At 45.7% G+C, this 21120-nt stretch overlaps 1 protein-coding gene across 12 annotated transcripts in view; it reads left to right on the top strand.

Annotated features, from left to right (window-relative positions):
* Positions 1 to 21120, top strand: part of LOC109896506 (neurexin-2) — a 1132408-nt gene that overhangs the window by 973761 nt on the left and 137527 nt on the right. For all 12 annotated transcript variants that reach the window (XM_031832475.1, XM_031832476.1, XM_031832477.1 and 9 more), the window contains one exon: positions 1422 to 1603. In XM_031832475.1, the coding sequence (XP_031688335.1) occupies positions 1422 to 1603 (182 nt within the window). The remainder of the gene's footprint in view (positions 1 to 1421; positions 1604 to 21120) is intronic.

The following is a 21120-nucleotide window of genomic DNA, read 5'->3' as shown; positions in this document are numbered from 1 at the left end:
AAGACACTTGCAGTTGGTCCGTGTATGATCTGAGTACACGTCCGGGTAATCCGCCTGGCCCCGCAGCCTTGTGAATGACCTGTTTAAAGTTCTTGCTCACATTGGCTACGGAGAGCGTGATCACACAGTTGTCCGTAACAGCTGGTGCTCTCATTCATGCTTCATGTTGCTTGCCTCCAAGCGATTTAGATCGTCTAGTAGGCTCGCGTCACTGGGCAGCTCATGGCTGGGTTTCCCTTTGCAGTCCGTAATAGTTTGCAAGCCCTGCCACATCCGACGAGCCTCAGAGCCGGTGTAGCAGGATTCAATATTAGTCCTGTATTGACATTTTGCCTGTTTGATGGTTCGTCTGAGGGCATAAGGGAATTTCTTATAAGCGTCCGGATTAGTGTCCCGCTCCTTGAAAGCGGCAGCTCTAGCCTTTAGCTCGGTGCGGACATTGCCTGTAATCCATGGCTTCTGGTTGGTGTATGTACGCACGGTCACTGTGGGGACCACTTTGTCGATGCACTTGCACTATACCAGCTGAGGTGGTATACTCCTCAATGCCATTGGATGAATCCCGGAACATATTCCAGTCTATTCTAGCAAAACAGTCCTTTAGCGTAGCATCCGAGTTGTCTGACCACTTCCCTATTGAGCGAGTCACTGGTACTTCCTGCTTTAGTTTTTTTCTTGTAAGCAGGGATCAGGAAGACAGAATGATGGTTAGATTTGCCAAATGGAGGGAGAGGGAGAGCTTTATATGCTTCTCTGTGTGTGGAGTAAAGGTGGTCTAGAGTTTTTTTCCCTCTGGTTGCACATGTGACATGCTGGTAGAAATTAGGTAAAAAAGGATTTAAGTTTGCCTGCATTAAAGTCCCCGGCCACCAGGAGCGCTGCTTCTGGATGAGCGTTTTCTTGTTTGTTTATGGCCTTATAGAGTTGGTTGAGTGTGGTTTTAGTTCCAGCATTTGTTTGTGGTAGTAAATAGATGGCTACAAATAATACAGATGAAAAAACTATCTTGGTAGATAGTGTATATATATGCGTACAGTACCAGTCAAAAGTTTGGACACACCTCCTCATTTCAGGGTTTTTCTTTATTTTACTATTTTCTACATTGTAGAATGATAGTGAAGAAATCAAAACTAAGAAATAACACATATGGAATCATGTCGTAACCAAAAAAGTGTTAAACTAATCAAAGTATATTTTATATATGAGATTCTTCAAAGTAGCCTCCATTTGTCTTGATGATAGCTTTGCATACTCTTGGCATTCTCTCAACCAGCTTCATGAGGTAGTCACCTGGAATGCTTTCCCGAAGCCTTCTTTTTGATACTTTCATCTATTGGTTTGATCTTCAAATGTATCACATGATATGGGAGTATAAAATAGTTTTCACCATATATAACACTTGCCTCCTCTTCCCTCCACAGCTGGGACAACCTACATTTTCGGGAGAGGAGGAGCCCTCATCACGTACACCTGGCCCCCCAACGACCGGCCGAGCACGCGGGCAGACCGGCTGGCGGTGGGCTTCAGCACGCAGCTCAAGGAGGCCGTGCTGCTCAGGGTGGAGAGTGCCAAGGGACTGGGAGACTACCTGGAGCTGCACATAGTAAGATACTAACCTGGGGACCGCAGAGGGGATAGATGGGGTAATGGGTGGGGAGTTGGCGGTGGGACATCATGGCGGGGGAGCAGTACATGGGGTTTGTGGATTGGTGGGGTGAGTGGGTTGGCGGGACAGTATGTTGAAGTGGCACAAAGTTGGAGGGACAGTATTTTAGAGGCAGTAGCCTGTATTGGAGGGACAGGAGATTGGGGGGACAGGAGAGGGACAGGAGATTGGGGGGACAGGAGAGGGAAAGGAGATTGGGGGGACAGTATGTTAGTAGGTTGGAGGGATAATACGTTTGAGGGAAAGGAGATTGGAGGGACAGGAGAGGGACAAGAGATTGGATAGACAGGAGAGGGACAGGAGATGGGATATAGACAGGAGAGGGACAAGAGATTGGATAGACAGGAGAGGGACAGGAGATGGGATAGACAGGAGAGGGACAAGAGATTGGATAGACAGGAGAGGGACAGGAGATGGGATATAGACAGGAGAGGGACAGTAGATTTGATAGACAGGAGAGGGACAGGAGATGGGATAGACAGGAGAGGGACAGTAGATTGGATAGACAGGAGAGGGACAGGAGATGGGATAGACAGGAGAGGGACAGGAGATGGGATATAGACAGGAGAGGGACAAGAGATTGGATAGACAGGAGAGGGACAGGAGATGGGATAGACAGGAGAGGGACAAGAGATTGGATAGACAGGAAAGGGACAGGAGATGGGATATAGACAGGAGAGGGACAGTAGATTTGATAGACAGGAGAGGGACAGGAGAGGGACAGGAGATGGGATAGACAGGAGAGTGACAGGAGATGGGATAGACATGAGAGGGACAGGAGAGGGACAGGATATTGGATGGACAGAAGAGGGACAGTAGATTGGAGGAACATGAGAGGGACAGTAGATTGGATGGACAGGAGAGAGACAGGATATTGGATGAACAGAAGATGGACAGTAGATTGGCGGAACATGAGAGCGGCAGTAGATTGGAGGAACATGAGAGGGACAGTAGATTGGATAGACAGGAGAGGGACAGGATATTGGATGGACAGAAGAGGGACAGTAGATTGGAGGAACATGAGAGGGACAGTAGATTGGAGGAACATGAGAGGGACAGTAGATTGGATAGACAGGAGAGGGACAGGAGAGGGACAGGATATTGGATGGACAGAAGAGGGACAGTAGATTGGATAGACCGGAGAGGGACAGTATATTGGATAGACAGGAGAGGGACAGTAGATTGGATAGACAGGAGAGGGACAGTAGATTGGATTGGATAGAAAGGAGAGGGATAGTAGATTGGATAGACAGGAGAGGGACAGTAGATTGGATAGACAGGAGAGGGACAGTAGATTGGATAGACAGGAGGGGGACAGTAGATTGGAGGAACAGGAGAGGGACATTAGATTGGATAGACAGGAGAGGGACAGGAGAGGGACAGTAGATTGGATAGACAGGAGAGGGACAGTAGATTGGATAGACAGGGGAGGGACAGGAGAGGGAAAGTAGATTGGATAGACAGGAGAGGGACAGTAGATTGGATAGACAGGAGAGGGACAGGAGAGGGACAGGATATTGGATGGACAGAAGAGGGACAGTAGATTGAAGTAACATGAGAGGGACAGTAGATTGGATGGACAGGAGTGGGACAGTAGATTGGATAGACAGGAGAGGGACAGGATATTGGATGGACAGAAGAGGGACAGTAGATTGGATGGACAGGAGAGGGACATTAGATTGGATAGACATGAGAGGGAAAGGAGAGGGACAGGATATTGGATGGACAGGAGAGGGACATTAGATTGGATAGACAGGAGAGGGAAAGGAGAGGGACAGTAGATTGGATATACAGGAGAGGGACAGGAGAGGGACAGGATATTGGATGGACAGAAGAGGGACAGTAGATTGAAGTAACATGAGAGGGACAGTAGATTGGATGGACAGGAGCGGGACAGTAGATTGGATAGACAGGAGAGGGACAGGATATTGGATGGACAGAAGAGGGACAGTAGATTGGATAGACAGGAGAGGGACAGGAGAGGGACAGGATATTGGATGGACAGTAGATTGAAGTAACATGAGAGGGACAGTAGATTGGATAGACAGGAGAGGGACAGTGGATTGGATAGACAGGAGAGGGACATTAGATTGGATAGACAGGAGAGGGACAGTAGATTGGATGGACAGGAGAGGGACATTAGATTGGATAGACAGGAGAGGGACAGGAGAGGGACAGTAGATTGGATATACAGGAGGGGGACAGGAGAGGGACAGGATATTGGTTGGACAGGAGAGGGACATTAGATTGGATAGACAGGAGAGGGACAGGAGAGGGACAGTAGATTGGATAGACAGGAGAGGGACAGTAGATTGGATAGACAGGAGAGGGACAGGAGAGGGACAGTAGATTGGATAGACAGGAGAGGGACAGGAGAGGGACAGGATATTGGATGGACAGAAGAGGGACAGTCGATTGGAGGAACATGAGGGGAGAATAGATTGGAGGAACAGGAGAGCGGCAGTAGATTGGAGGAACATGAGAGGGACAGTATATTGGATTGACAGGAGAGGGACAGTAGATTGGATAGACAGGAGAGGGACAGTAGATTGGAGGAATAGGAGAGGGACATTGGATTGGATAGACAGGAGAGGGACATTAGATTGAATAGACAGGAGAGGGACAGTAGATTGGAGGAACAAGAGAGGGGCATTAGAGGCACAATAGATTGGATGGAAAGGAGAGAGACAGTAGATTGGATAGACAGGAGAGGGACAATAGATTGGAGGAACAAGAGAGGGACATTAGATTGGAAAGACAGGAGAGGGACAGGAGAGGGACAGTAGATTGGATAGACAGGAGAGGGACAGTAGATTGGAGGAACAGGAGAGGGACATTGGATTGGATAGACAGGAGAGGGACATTAGATTGAATAGACAGGAGAGGGACAGTAGATTGGAGGAACAAGAGAGGGGCATTAGAGGCACAATAGATTGGATGGAAAGGAGAGAGACAGTAGATTGGATAGACAGGAGAGGGACAATAGATTGGAGGAACAAGAGAGGGACATTAGATTGGAAAGACAGGAGAGGGACAGGAGAGGGACAGTAGATTGGATAGACAGGAGAGGGACAGTAGATTGGATAGACAGGAGAGGGACAGGAGAGGGACAGGATATTGGATAGACAGGAGAGGGACAGGAGAGGGACAGGATATTGGATGGACAGAAGAGGGACAGTAGATTGGAGGAACATGATAGGGACAGTAGATTGGATAGACAGGAGAGGGACAGGAGAGGGACAAGATATTGGATGGACAGAAGAGGGACAGTAGATTGGAGGACAATGAGAGGGACGGTAGATTGGATGGACAGGAGAGAGACAGTAGATTGGATGGACAGGAGAGAGACAGTAGATTGGATAGACAGGAGAGGGACAGTATATTGGATAGACAGGAGAGGGACAGTATATTGGATAGACAGGAGAGGGACAGTAGATTGGATAGACAGGAGAGGGACAGTAGATTGGATAGACAGGAGAGGGACAGTAGATTGGATAGAAATGAGAGGGACAGTAGATTGGATAGACAGGAGAGGGACAGTAGATTGGATAGACAGGGGAGGGACAGGAGATGGACAGGATATTGGATGGACAGAAGAGGGACAGTAGATTTGAGGAACATGAGAGGGACAGTAGATTGGATAGACAGGAGAGGGACAGGAGAGGGACAGGATATTGGATGGACAGAAGAGGGACAGTAGATTGGAGGAACATGAGAGGGACAGTAGATTGGATAGACAGGGGAGGGACAGGAGATGGACAGGATATTGGATGGACAGAAGAGGGACAGTAGATTTGAGGAACATGAGAGGGACAGTAGATTGGATAGACAGGAGAGGGACAGGAGAGGGACAGGATATTGGATGGACAGAAGAGGGACAGTAGATTGGAGGAACATGAGAGGGACAGTAGATTGGATAGACAGGAGAGGGACAGTAGATTGGATAGACAGGAGAGGGACAGTAGATTGGAGGAACAGGAGTGGGACATTGGATTGGATAGACAGGAGAGGGACAGTATATTGGATAGACAGGAGAGGGACAGTAGATTGAATAGACAGGAGAGGGACAGTAGATTGGAGGAACAAGAGAGGGACATTAGATTGGATAGACAGGAGGGGGACAGTAGATTGGAGGAACAGGAGAGGGACATTAGATTGGATAGACAGGAGAGGGACAGTAGATGGGAGGAACAGTAGAGAGACATTGGATTGGATAGACAGGAGAGGGACAGTAGATTGGAGGAACAGGAGAGAGACATTGGATTGGATAGACAGGAGAGGGACAGTAGATTGGAGGAACATGAGAGGGACATTCGATTGGATAGACAGGAGAGGGACAGTAGATTGGAGGAAAAGGAGAGATACATTGGATTGGATAGACAGGAGAGGGACAGTAGATTGGAGGAACAGGAGTGGGACATTGGATTGGATAGACAGGAGAGGGACAATAGATTGGATGGAAAGGAGAGGGACATTGCATTGGATAGACAGGAGAGGGACAGTAGATTGGAGGAACAGGAGTGGGACATTGGATTGGATAGACAGGAGAGGGACATTAGAGGGACAATAGATTGGATGGAAAGGAGAGGGACAGGAGAGGGACAGGAAGTGAAGTGACTACTCAGTGATCATTGGGCAGCTCATTACCTGTTATACCCTCTTACCAAACAAATCATTTCTCCATCCCTCTTATTTTGACTCTCATATGGTCTAGGTCAGGGGTATTCAACGCTTATCCTACACTGTCCGGAGCCTGCTGGTTTTCTGTTCTACCTGATAATTCATTTCCCCCACCTGGTGTCCCAGGTCTAAATCAGTCACAGATTAGAGGGGACCAATGAAAAAAGGCAGTGGAACTTGCTTCGAGGTCCAGAGTTGAGTTTCAGCGGTCTACATAAAGAGAACCCGAAAGATAACTTTATAAGGCAATTAAAGGACATCCGGCCCTTTTAAAAAGGCATTAATGCTGCCTTTAAATGTCTCATTGACCTGTGTGCTCACTGCTCTCTGGCTTCCGACGATATTCAAAACCCATATTATTTTAATGGATGACATTCTGTTCAGTATCAGCTGGCTGCCGAACTCAGTGGCTTTGTTCTTCTCACTGTAGCTGGTGTCAAACACGCACGCGCACACACGCACACACGCACACACACACACGCACGCACGCACAACACACACACACACACACACACACACACACACACACACACACACACACACACACACACACACACACACACACACACACACACACACACACACACACACACACACACACACACACACACACCCACCCCCTTCCCTGCAGGTATGAAGAGAGGCTGGTGCCAGGTGCTATTCTAGACTGTGCTGTCACATGATTCCTCTCTCTCTGTCTCTGGGCTCACACTGACTAACTACAGCCTTCAAGGCAGAGTGAAAATAGTGCTGCTATCCCCTACTTTCTACTCTTCTTTTCCTCTCCTCCCTCATCCACCCATCAGTCTATCTACCCTTAGGTCGATGTGGGGATTGAGTGTGCGTGTGTGTGTGTGTTTAGTTTGACACTTCTCCCTCTTCATTACTCATACCCCAATGCGTTTGGTCTGCCGCTGCCTAGGAGGCACAGGGACACATTTGACCCGGGGTCAAGCCTCATTCAGCACTGTGTTTGGGACTATGGCTGGGAGGGACGGACAGAGAAACACACACATACACACACAATCAATTATCTCGTACCCCTGCACATCGACTGGTACTGGTACTGGTACTGGTACTGGTACTGGTACTGGTACGGGTACGGGTACTGGTACTGGTACTGGTACGGGTACTGGTACTGGTACGGGTACTGGTACTGGTACGGATACGGGTACTGGTACTGGTACTGGTACTGATACTGGTACTGGTACTGGTACTGATACTGGTACTGGTACTGATACTGGTACTGGTACTGGTACTGGTACTGGTACTGGTACTGGTACGGGTACTGGTACTGGTACTGGTACTGGTACTGGTACGGGTACTGGTACGGGTACTGGTACTGGTACTGGTACTGGTACGGGTACTGGTACTGGTACTGGTACTGGTACTGGTACTGGTACTGGTACGGGTACTGGTACGGGTACTGGTACTGGTACTGGTACTGGTACGGGTACTGGTACTGGTACTGGTACTGGTACTGGTACTGATACTGGTACTGGTACTGGTACTGGTACTGGTACTGGTACTGGTACTGGTACCATGTGTAGATAAGTTATTGTGTATTTATTATTACTTTTATTATAACATGATTTACTTTTTTATTATTTCTCTATTTTATTTATCTCACTGTTAGTCTACTTGAAGAAATGTTTGCAAATTCATTAAAAAAAACATTTACAGCGATTACAGCCGTGTCTTCTTGGGTATGACGCTACAAGCTTGGCACACCTGTATTTGGGGAGTTTCTCCCATTCTTCTCTGAAGATCCTCTCAAGCTCTGTCAGGTTGGATGGGGAGCGTTGCTGCACAGCTATTTTCAGGTCTCTCCAGAGATGTTCGATCAGGTTCAAGTCTCTGGCTGGGCCACTCAAGGACATTCGGAGACCTATCCCAAAGCCACTTTTGCATTTCCTTGGCTGTGTGCTTAGGGTCATTGTCCAGTTGGAAGGTGAACCTTCGCCTCATTCTGAGGTCCTGAGCACTCTGGAGCAGGTTTTCAAGGATCTCTCTGTACTTGAATCCATTCATCTTTCCTTTGATCCTGACTAATCTCTCAGTCCCTGTCACTGAAAAACATCCCCACAGCATGATGCTGCCACCTCCATGCTTCACTTTAGGGGTGGTGCCAGGTATCCTTCAGACGTGGCGCTTGGCATTCAGGCCAAAGAGTTCAATCTTGGTTTCATCAGACCAGAGAATCTGGTTTCTCAACGGCTAAGAGTCTTTAGGTGCCTTTAGGCAAACTCCAAGCAGGCTGTCATGTACCTTTTTACTGAGGAGTGGCTTCCGTCTGGCCACCCTACCATAAAGGCCTGATTGGTGGAGTGCTGAAAACATAGTTATCCTTCTGGAAGGTTCTCCCATCTCCACAGAGGAACTCTGGAGCTCTGTCAGAGTGACCATTGGGTTCTTGGTCACCAAGGCCGTTCTCCCCGATTGCTCAGTTTGGCCGGGCGGCCAGCTCTAGGAAAAGACTTGGTGGTTCCAAACTTCTTCCATTTAAGAATGATGGAGGCCATTTTGTTCTTGGGGACATGCAATGCTGCAGAAATGTTTAGGTAACCTTCCCGAGATCTGTGCCTCATCACAATCCTGTCTCTGATACCTTTGACCTTATGGCTTGGGTTTTGCTCTGACATGCACTGTCATCTGTTGGACCTTATATAGACAGGTGTGTGCCTTCCCAAATCATGTCCAATCAGTTGAATTTACCACAGGAGGTGGACTCCAATCAAGTTGTAGAAAGATCTCAAGGATGATCAATGGAAACAGGATGCACCTCAGCTCAATTTCTAGGCTCATAGGAAAGGGACTGAATACTTACGTATTTATTATATATTTGCAAACATTTCTAAATCCTGTTTTCGCTTTGTCATTATGTGTATACATTTTTTATCCATTTTAGGGTAAGGTTGTAACAAAACAAAATGTGTAAAAAGTCAAGGGGTCTCAACACTTTTCAAATGCAGTTTATATAACCTGGCCTTCTACATCACTCTATATCACCTAGCCTTCTATATCACCTAGCCTTCTATATCACCTAGCCGTCTATATCACCCATCCTTATATATCACCTAGCCTTCTAAATCACCTAGCCTTCTATATCACCTAGCCTTCTATATCACCTAGCCTTCTATATCACCTAGCCTTCTATATCACCTAGCCTTCTATATCACCCTGCCTTCTATATCACCTAGCCTTCTACATCACACTATATCACCCATCCTTCTATATCACCTAGCCTTCTATATCACCTACCCTTCTAAATCACCTAGCCTTCTATATCACCTAGCCTTCTGTATCACCCTGCCTTCTATATCACCTAGCCTTCTATATCACACTATATTACCTAGCCTTCTATATCACCTAGCCTTCTATATCACCTAGCCTTCTATATCACCTAGCCTTCTATATCACCCTGCCTTCTATATCACCTAGCCTTCTACATCACACTATATCACCCATCCTTCTATATCACCCATCATTCTATATCACCTAGCCTTCTATATCACCTAGCCTTCTATATCATCTAGCCTTCTATATCACCTAGCCTTCTGTATCACCCTGCCTTCTATATCACCTAGCCTTCTATATCACACTATATTACCTAGCCTTCTATATCACCTAGCCTTCTATATCGCCTAGCCTTCTATATCACCCTGCCTTCTATATCACCTAGCCTTCTAAATCACCTAGCCTTCTATATCACACTATATCACCCATCCTTCTATATCACCTAGCCTTCTATATCACCTACCCTTCTAAATCACCTAGCCTTCTATATCACCTAGCATTCTATATCACCTAGCTTTCTATATCACCCATCCTTCTATATCACCTAGCTTCTAAATCACCTAGCCTTCTATATCACCTAGCATTCTATATCACATAGCCTTCTACATCACTCTATATCACCAAGCCTTCAATATCACCTAGCCTTCTATATCACCTAGCCTTCTGTATCACCCATCCCTCTATATCACCTAGCCTTCCATATCACCCATCATTCTATATCACCTAGCCTTCTATATCACCCATCCCTCTATATCACAGAGCCTTCTAAATCATCACCTAGCCTTCTATATCACCTAGCCTTCTATATCACCTAGCCTTCTACATCACTCTATATCACCCTGCCTTCTATATCACCTAGCCTTCTATATCACCTGACCTTCTATATCAACTAGTCTTCTATATTACACTATATCACCAGACCTTCTATATCACCTAGCATCTATATCACCTAGCCTTCTATATCACACAATATCACTTAGCCTTCTATATCACCTAGCATCTATATCACACGATATCACCTAGCCTTCTATATCACCTAGCCTTCTATATCACCTAACCTTCTATATCACACTATATCACCTAGCCTTCTATATCACACTATATCACCTAGCCTTCTATATCACCTAGCCTTCGATATCACCTAGCCTTCTATGTTGCACTATATCACCTAGCATCTATAACACAATATATCACCTAGCATTCTATGTCACTTAACCTTATATATCACCTAGCCTTCTATATCATCTAACCTTCTATGTCACCTAGCCTTCTATATCATCTAACCTTCTATGTCACCTAGCCTTCTATATCACCTAGCATCTACATCACATGATATCACCTAGCCTTCTATATCACCTAGCCTAGTATATCACCTAGCCTCCTATATCACCTATCCTACTATATCACCAAGCCTTCTATATCACCTAGCCTTCTATATCACACTATATCACCTAGCCTTCTATACCACCTAGCCTTCTATATCACCTAGCCTAGTATATCACCTAGCCTCCTATTTCACCTATCCTACTATACCACCTAGCCTTCTATATCACCTAGCCTCTATATCACACTATATCACCTAGCCTTCTATATCACCTAGCCTTCTATATTACCTATCCTTCTATATCACCTAGCCTTCTATATCACCTATCCTCCTATATCACACGATATCACCTAGCCTTCTATATCACACTATATCATCAGGGGCTTCCATCACATCCCATCGACTTTGTATCATCACAGTGGGTATATCAGTTGTGAGTCCAGAATGGCAGCCTATCCCCTACGGGCCCTGGTCAAAAGTAGTGCACTACATTGGGAATGGGGTACCATTTAGGATGCAACCAGTATCAGTGTGAGTGAATTACGGGTCTATAGGTTTCGTTATAGGGCTGATGAGAGCTGGGTTGACCTTGGGTTGACCCTGCCGACTGTCTGTTGTCCTTATTCTTTGTTGTCCTCCCGCTCACCCTTCACTTCAGGCCATCAGCCTCTCTCCCAGCTCTTTTTCTGCATCTCCCCCACTGGAATTACTTTTGATTTGCTCTATGCTCCTCCTGAGTCACCTAAAGGACTCCCCCCTGTGCAACAATGCTTCTTTAATTACTATCAGCTCCATGGTAGAGGACAGAGGCAAGTTACTGTAGGACCAGGACTGGGGGCTGTACCTTCGTATATCATGATGCTTTCTTTATAAGGGTCTCATGGGCAAGTGTAAATTCAGTCTGACGTGTGTCTAGTATGTCTGACGTGGGTATAGTCTGTGGGGTAATCAATTTTGATTGTGGATATCGATTGCCATATCACTAAAGCTCTCTTACATCTAGGAGCTCGAAGAGATACAGAAAGTTCTGTGGGGACACTTTTCACTTTACATTATGCAGGCCTTATTCCAGCGCAATGGATTTACCCATGTAATTACATTGTAACACACTAGTAGGTGACTGATTGTTTCTCCATGACTAGGAGAGAAATATGTCTATTAATGTCAATATAAAATAATACAATAATATAAACAGTACCAGTCAAAAGTTTGGACACACCTACTCATTTAAGTTTTTATTTTTATTTCTACTATTTACTACAATGTAGAATATATTTTATGCTTGAGATTCTTCAAAGTTGCTACCCTTGATGACAGCTTTGCACACTCTTGGCATTCTCTCAACCAACTTCACCTGGAATGCTTTTCTAACAGTCTTGAAAGAGTTCCCACATATTCTGAGTACTGAGCTGCATTTCCTTCACTCTGCGGTCCAACTCATCCCAAACCATCTCAATTGGGTTGAGGTTGGTTTATCGTGGAGGCCAGGTCATCTGATGCAGCACTCCATCACTCTCCTTCTTGGTCAAATAGCCCTTACACAGCCTGGAGGCGTGTTGGGTCATTGTCCAGTTGAAGAACAAATTATAGTCCCACTAAGCGCAAACCAGATTGGATGGCGTATCGCTGAAGAATGCTGTGATAGTCATGCTGGTTAAGTGTGCCTTCAATTCTAAATAAATCACAAACAGTGTCACCAGCAAAGCACCCCCACACCATCACACCACCACCTCCATGCTTCACGGTGGGAACCACACATGCAGAGATCATCTATTCACCTGCAGTTGGAACCAAAAATCTCAAATTTGGACTCATCAGACCAAAGGACAGATTTCCACTGGTCTAATGTCCATTACTCATGTTTCTTGGCCCAAGAAAGTCTCTTCTTCTTATTGGTTTCCTTTAGTAGCGGTTTCTTTGCAGCAATTCAACCCCGAAGGCCTGATTCACACAGTCTCCTTTGAACAGTTGATGTTGAGATGTGTCTGTTACTTGAACTCTGTGAAGCATTTATTTGGACTGCAATTTCTGAGGCGGGTAACATTAATTAACTTACCTCTGCAGAGGTAACTCTGGGTCTTCCTTTCCTGTGGCGGTCCTCATGAGATCCAGTTTCATCATAGCACTTGACTGTTTTTGCGACTGCACTTGATAGACTGACCTCCATCTTAAGGTAATGATGGACTTTCGGTTCTCTTTGATTATTTGATCTGTTCTTACCATAATATAGACTTGGTATACCCTACCTTGTCACAACACAACTGTGTATATATATATACACAGGAGGCTGGTGGCACCTTCATTGGGGAGGACGGCCTCGTGGTAATGGCTGGAGCAAAATAGGTGGAATGGTATCAAATTCCACTTGCTTCAAGCCGTCCTCCCCTCAGCAGCCTCCACTGATTTATATATGTGTGTGTACACAGGATCTCCTTCCCTCCCCGACCCAGCCGTCTCCATGTAGCGTCCACAAGTGAGGACAGACACAACATACAAACACAGCAGCCTCTCATTACAGGAAGTAACACGGTGTTGACGGATGCCCATTGGAGCCCTCTGTGACACCGCCCATTGGAGCCCTCTGTGACACCGCAAAGTCGGGCTCTCCGGGCTGCATCTGGGGTTGGTCTGAGTAATGATATGCATTGGCCTTATGTCTGTCTCACAGCACCCCGCCATGCACACACACACCAAGAGAGGGAGACACAGACACAGTTACACACACACACACACACACACAGCAAGAGACGGAGAGACACACACGTGCAAGGACACACACGGTCTGTCACTGTCACACACACATGCAGACACACACACACAAGGGGTCCAAAAGGGCTCTGGTCCAAGTTAGTGCACAATATAGAACATAGGGTTCCATTTGGGACGGACCACTGTGTGCTTTTATATGGCCCACAAAGTGAGCTTGTTATTCATCAACTCAACGGCCTCCATTTTGGAGTGATGGGTCACCGATGCTGAAGATAGTTCCCTTATCAGTCATCTCTTAGAAGCCACTTCCTTGTTAAGTTACAGGATCATCACAGGGAATTGCCCATTTATCTGAAGTGTAGGTGATTTGTAGATCATTCACCACAGTTCTAAAGGTAGCTGACAAGCAGGACCAAACTTCTAGAGGAGAAAGCGAGGGAGAGACAGTCAGTGTATATCTGTGGTCCTAACAAATGACAGTCGTTATGTTTACAATGTGTGAGTTGTCACGGTAACGGCTTTATCCGACCTGACCTCATCTGCAGTTATATTGCAGAGGCGACCAGGAGTCTGGGCCCCGCCAGTCTGTTTGTCAATGAGCTGTCCTGGGTCATCATATTAAATAAGCCAAGCACTGATTACTTGTTACGGGCCCCATACTATCTGATGTCTAGTGTGACGGTGCCAGGTTCTCCGTAAACGAGAAGTGTATTTCAGGGTCACTGTGAAGTGTGGCTCTTACCATTTGTCTACCAGAATTTCTGAGGACCACATTTTTGCTACAGTTACATTTTTACACCAACAAATAACCTTAAATTCATTACATTTTTATCTCTTCTCAAAAAATTCAAAGGGTAATGGTATTTACCCAATAAAAATAAAAAATTCTCAAAATGATCTTTCTCAAAAGCATTTGAATATTGTTCCATACAATAATTTGTACTCTAAATGTTGCGGCCCCACAGCAGTTCCCCCCCAGATTTGAATACCACTGCTAAGGAACAGACACACTCATAATCTCATCTCTCCCCTTCTTCCCTTTCCTCTTAAATGAGTGTCACTTTAAAAAATGGAGTCCCCCTCATCTTGCCGGCGGGGGAGAAAAGACACAAGCCAAACATAAGGTTGTGTGTGTGTGCGTCCGTGTGTGTGTGTGCGCGTGAAGGAATGTTTGATGAATGATATGTTGGCGCAGGGGGGCCAGCGGTCGTTGGCATTAACGAGATGGGGCCCAGGTGGGTTTGGGAGGGGCCTCTCCTCAGCATGCGTGGGGCCGGGCGGGTATCGATTAATCCTGCCTCTGCGGCCCACTAATGAATTTCCTCCACATGGGTGGAGTGCTGACAGCCTCGCCTGAAGGCCTCCACCTGGCTCTCTGTGCTCTTCCTGCTTTCCGTGGTTTTCCTGTCCCCGCCCTCGGGGGGGGGGGCCTGCTCAGAGGCGAGTGCCCCCTACAAGTCTGGGATGCTTTGGGGAATTAGCAGTGATTAGATTCACGCTCCACAGCTGCAGGAAACTGTCTCGGTATGGAATCAGAGATTGAACCAAAATGACCAGATGAAGTCTAAGCAATGAATGGATAGTTATACCTTTTAACCATTGTGGTTGATTATATTCTGAGAAATACAGGCAACCACCCAGGTAGGCTAGGCCCCTAGGTAGAAAGGTAGCTAACTAGGTGGATTGGTATTAGCACAGAACAGGTCCCTTGCTGTGTTTGTAGTTGCGGTGGCGATGAGGCTGTGAATGCACAGTGAGTTCTGGCTGTGAATGCCCAGTGAGTTCCGGGTGTGAATGCCCAGTGAGTTCTGGCTGTGAATGCCCAGTGAGTTCTGGCTGTGAATGCCCAGTGAGTTCTGGCTGTGAATGCCCAGTGAGTTCCGGGTGTGAATGCCCAGTGAGTTCTGGCTGTGAATGCCCAGTGAGTTCCGGGTGTGAATGCCCAGTGAGTTCTGGCTGTGAATGCCCAGTGAGTTCTGGCTGTGAATGCCCAGTGAGTTCCAGCTGTGAATGCCCAGTGAGTTCTGGCTGTGAATGCCCAGTGAGTTCCGGCTGTGAATGCCCAGTGAGTTCTGGCTGTGAATGCCCAGTGAGTTCCGGCTGTGAATGCCCAGTGAGTTCTGGCTGTGAATGCCCAGTGAGTTCCGGCTGTGAATGCCCAGTGAGTTCTGGCTGTGAATGCCCAGTGAGTTCCGGCTGTGAATGCCCAGTGAGTTCTGGCTGTGAATGCCCAGTGAGTTCTGGCTGTGAATGCCCAGTGAGTTCCAGCTGTGAATGCCCAGTGAGTTCTGGCTGTGAATGCCCAGTGAGTTCCGGCTGTGAATGCCCAGTGAGTTCTGGCTGTGAATGCCCAGTGAGTTCCGGCTGTGAATGCCCAGTGAGTTCTGGCTGTGAATGCCCAGTGAGTTCCGGCTGTGAATGCCCAGTGAGTTCTGGCTGTGAATGCCCAGTGAGTTCCGGCTGTGAATGCCCAGTGAGTTCTGGCTGTGAATGCCCAGTCACTCACTACGGTTATAGAGTGCATAAGCTATATCCACCACACGCATGGGTTCAAATAGTGTTTGTTTTCATTGAAATACTTTGTTCTTTCTATTGATTCTATCCAGAGTGCCAGATCCATTTTGGACTGTTCGGACGATTCGATTGGTTCCATTGCACCAGGCTACCTCAGCCAAGTGCAGCTGACGTTTTAGAATGATAACACCCAGATTTGGTATTCTAGTATCTGTTGTGAAGGATGTTGTCAAGGAAGTGAGTTTGTGTTTATACAGGATCTCCCGCCCTCACAGTCAACCAATCATGAGCCCTCTTAAACTGTTACAAAACTTGAGAGGGTTACGGCGATGTGGTATGGAGCTTAATTTGGCCTCTACATGCGTCCAGAGGCCCCCGCAATTGCTACAACACCCTCCATACGACACCTACGACCACATTTTTGGGTGACGCATACATTTTCTCTTAGAAATCAAAGCATATATGGGCTGCATGGTGTGACAATAGGCTGTTGATGATTTGAGAAAGTCGCAAAAAAAAGCTTGCGCTCTGTTCCTTGCCTCAGGCTGCACAGACATCAAGTGATCATATTTTCAAATAAAATGTTATTTGTCACATGCGTCGAATGCAATTGGTGTAGACTTTACTGTGAAATGCTTTGCTTACGAGCCCCTAACCAACAACGCAGAGTTCAAAACTAAAATAGCCTGTTCAATGGCACTTCAATCTTTTGTCTTGCCCATTCCCCCTCGCCATGGCACACATACACAAGCCATGTCTCAACTGTCTCAAGGATAAAAATCCTTCTTTAACCTGTCTCCTCCCTTTATCTACACTGATTGAAGTGGATTTAACAAGTGACATTAGTAGGGGATCATAGCTTTCACCTGGATTTACCTGGTCAGTCAATGTCATGGAAAGAGCAGGTGTTCTTAATGTTTTGTACACTCAGTGTACAACGGTACAATCATTATTTGAATTCCGTTTTTTTGGGGCTCATATATATTTATATATAGGCCTGTGTGTATACATAATCTCTAATATGTATATGGGTGTTTTGAAGGAATAACCACCTTAGAAAGAGCTGTCCGTTTCATCGTGTTAGAAACAACATCCACAACGGCCATGTTTTCCACTCAGTTTCATATTGCAATAGTTTTTATTGGTTTTACAAATAGATATCAAGAAAGAACATAATGGACAGTAACAAAATAAATAGAGCAACGAGTTCCATTGATACTATCCTTGTCACGCCCTGACCTTAGGGAGCCTTTTCATTCTCTAATTTGGTTAGGTCAGGGTGGGACTTTTTATTTCTATGTTGGCCTGGTATGGTTCCCAATCAGAGACAGCTGTCTATCGTTGTCTCTGATTGGGGATCATATTTAGGCAGCCTTCTCCCACCTGTTTGTGGGATCTTGTTTTTGTGTTGTAGCCTTTTTGCACTACAAAGCTGCACTTTCGTTTTGTTACTCTTTATGGTTTTGTTGCTGGTTCACATGAATAAATATGATGAACGCCTGCCACGCTGCACCTTGGTCCCATCCTTCCAACAACGATCGTTACAATCCTACGCTACAGCTGTTGGACAATAAAAGAAAAGTACCAGTCAAACATTTGGACACACCTACTGATTCAAGGGTTTTTCTTTATTTTGTACTATGTTCTACATTGCAGAATAAAAGTGAAGACATCAAAACTATGTATTGAGTTAATCCAATAGCTCTGAGTTAATCCAGTACCACTGAGTTAATCCAATAGCACTGAGTTAATCCAGTACCACTGAGTTAATCCAATAGCACTGAGTTAATCCAATAGCACTGAGTTAATCCAATAGCACTGAGTTAATCCAATAGCACTGAGTTAATCCAGTACCACTGAGTTAATCCAATAGCACTGAGTTAATCCAATAGCACTGAGTTAATCCAATAGCACTGAGTTAATCCAGTACCACTGAGTTAATCCAATAGCACTGAGTTAATCCAGTACCACTGAGTTAATCCAATAGCACTGAGTTAATCCAGTACCACTGTGTTAATCCAATAGCATTGAGTTAATCCAGTACCACTGAGTTAATCCAATAGCACTGAGTTAATCCAGTACCACTGAGTTAATCCAATAGCATTTAGTTAATCCAGTACCACTGAGTTAATCCAATAGCATTGAGTTAATCCAGTACCACTGAGTTAATCCAATAGCATTGAGTTAATCCAGTACCACTGAGTTAATCCAATAGCACTGAGTTAATCCAGTACCACTGAGTTAATCCAATAGCATTGAGTTAATCCACTACCACTGAGTTAATCCAATAGCATTTAGTTAATCCAGTACCACTGAGTTAATCCAATAGCATTGAGTTAATCCAGTACCACTGAGTTAATCCAATAGCATTGAGTTAATCCAGTACCACTGAGTTAATCCAATAGCACTGAGTTAATCCAGTACCGCTGAGTTAATCCAATAGCATTGAGTTAATCCAATAGCACTGAGTCAATCCAATAGTATTAAATGTATCCAATTGTATTGAGTTAATCCAATAGCACTGAGTTACTCTAATATAGTTGAGTTAATCCAATAGTATTGAAATAATCCAATAGTATTGCCAGAAAATCAGAGAAATTGATGGAGGGAGAGAAGGGGAAGAGAGAGAGAAGTAAAAGTGATCAAAAGGGAGAGACAGAAAGAGGGAGAGAGAATGGGTAGATGGAGTTACCAGCCTGTCCTGTCCTCTCCTCTCCTCTCCTGTCCTTGCCTGTCCTGTCTTGTCCTGTCTTATCTTGTCCTGTCTTATCTTGCTCTGTCTTGTCCTGTCCTATCTTGCCCTGTCTTGCCCTGTCTTGTCCTATACTGACCTGTTCTGTCTTGTCCTGTCCTGAAGAGAGAGGTGCTGTAGATTTTCACTCTGTGTCGCTCCTCATATACAGTGGGGAGAACAAGTATTTGATACACTGCCGATTTTCAGGTTTTCCTACTTACAAAGCATGTAGAGGTCTGTCATTTTTATCATAGGTACACTTCAACTGTGAGAGATGGAATCTAAAACAAAAATCCAGACATTCCCATTGTATGATTTTTAAGTAAATAATTAGCATTTTATTGCATGACATAAGTATTTGATCACCTACCAACCAGTAAGAATTCCAGCTCTCACAGACCTGTTCGTTTTTCTTTAAGATGCCCTCCTGTTCTCCACTCATTACCTGTATTAACTGCACCTGTTTGAACTCGTTACCTGTATAAAAGACACCTGTCCACACACTCAATCAAACAGACTCCAACCTCTCTACAATGGCCAAGACCAGAAATCTGTGTAAGGACATCAGGGTTAAAATTGTAGACCTGCGCAAGGCTGGGATGGGCTACAGGACAATAGGCAAGCAGCTTGGTGAGGAGGCAACAACTGTTGGTGCAATTATTAGAAAATGGAAGAAGTTCAAGATGATGGTCAATCACCCTCGGTCTGGGGCTCCATGCATGATCTCACCTCGTGGGGCATCAATGATCATGAGGAAGGTGAGGGATCAGCCCAGAACTACACGGCAGGACCTGGTCAATGACCTGAAGAGAGCTGGGACCACAGTCTCAAAGAAAACCATTAGTAACACACTACGCCGTCATGGATTAAAATCCTGTAGCGCACGCAAGATCCCCCTGCAGCGCCTGTCCAGGCCCATCTGAAGTTTGCCAATGACCATCTGGATGATCCAGAGGAGGAATGGGAGAAGGTCATGTGGTCTGATGAGACAAAAATAGAGCTTTTTGGTCTAAACTCCACTCACCGTGTTTGGAGGAAGAAGGATGAATACAACCCCAAGAACACCATCCCAACTGTGAAGCATGGAGGTGGAAACATCATTCCACTAAGGAGTGGCTCCGTAAGAAGCATCTCAAGGTCCTGGAGTGGGCTAGCCAGTCTCCAGACCTGAACCCAATAGAAAATCTTTGGAGGGAGCTGAAAGTCCGTATTGCCCAGCGACAGCCCCGAAACCTGAAGGATCTGGAGAAGGTCTGTATGGAGGAGTGGGCCAAAATCCCTGCTGCAGTGTGTGCAAACCTGGTCAAGAACTACAGGAAACGTATGATCTCTGTAATTGCAAACAAAGGTTTCTGTACCAGATATTGCTTTTCTGATGTATCAAATACTTATCATGCAAAAAAAATGCTAATTAATTACTTAAAAATCATACAATGTGATTTACTGAATTTTTGTTTTAGATTCCGTCTCTCACAGTTGAAGTGTACCTATGATACAAATTACAGACCTCTACATGCTTTGTAAGTAGGAAAACCTGCAAAATCGGCAGTGTATCAAATACTTGTTCTCCCCACTGCATCAGCTCTGCAGCTCCAGCCTTGTAATCTCCTCTAGCAGTACAGGCTTATGTGTTCCTCTCTGTCCTCTCTGTCTGCTTCTCCACTATGCCATGCAGTGTACTTTAAAAGACTAAAACGCAACTCAAATGTATGTGTATTGACTTGCAACCAAACTGTATTCCTCAGCTCTCCCCTAAACATCCTCTCACGGATGAGTCTCCCTCAGTGAGTTTCTGTTATCTGACTGAGGTTGTGCCCTCTGTACGGGCAGCACTGGGTCTGTTTTCTATCTCTGGAGCCAGTCAACCACACAGAGTGTATATCTGACAAACAGAAAGAGAGGGAGAAAGACGGAGACAGAGAGAGCGGGGGGGGGGGGGCAGAAGAGAGAAAGAAAATATGGCGAGAGCTGTAGGATAGAGAGATGGGGGGACTTTAGGGCAAATATGCAATGAAGCGAGAGATGGAGGAAGAGAGAGAGAGAGGGAGAGGAAAGAGGGGAAACAGAGAGAGATGTTTAGCTCTGCTCAGCCATGCAGAGTTCATATACGGATGTGTGGGTCCAACCACTCAATGCACTCAAAGCCCGTCTGCCGAGAGCACCCTCGATTAAAACCACAGAGGGCTCCTCGCGAAG

Source organism: Oncorhynchus kisutch, linkage group LG9 (genome assembly GCF_002021735.2).
Source record: "Oncorhynchus kisutch isolate 150728-3 linkage group LG9, Okis_V2, whole genome shotgun sequence".
NCBI classification, from domain to species: Eukaryota; Metazoa; Chordata; class Actinopteri; order Salmoniformes; family Salmonidae; genus Oncorhynchus; species Oncorhynchus kisutch.
The sequence above is the reverse complement of the archived record's forward strand: the minus strand, read 5'-3'. Positions and strand labels throughout refer to the sequence as shown.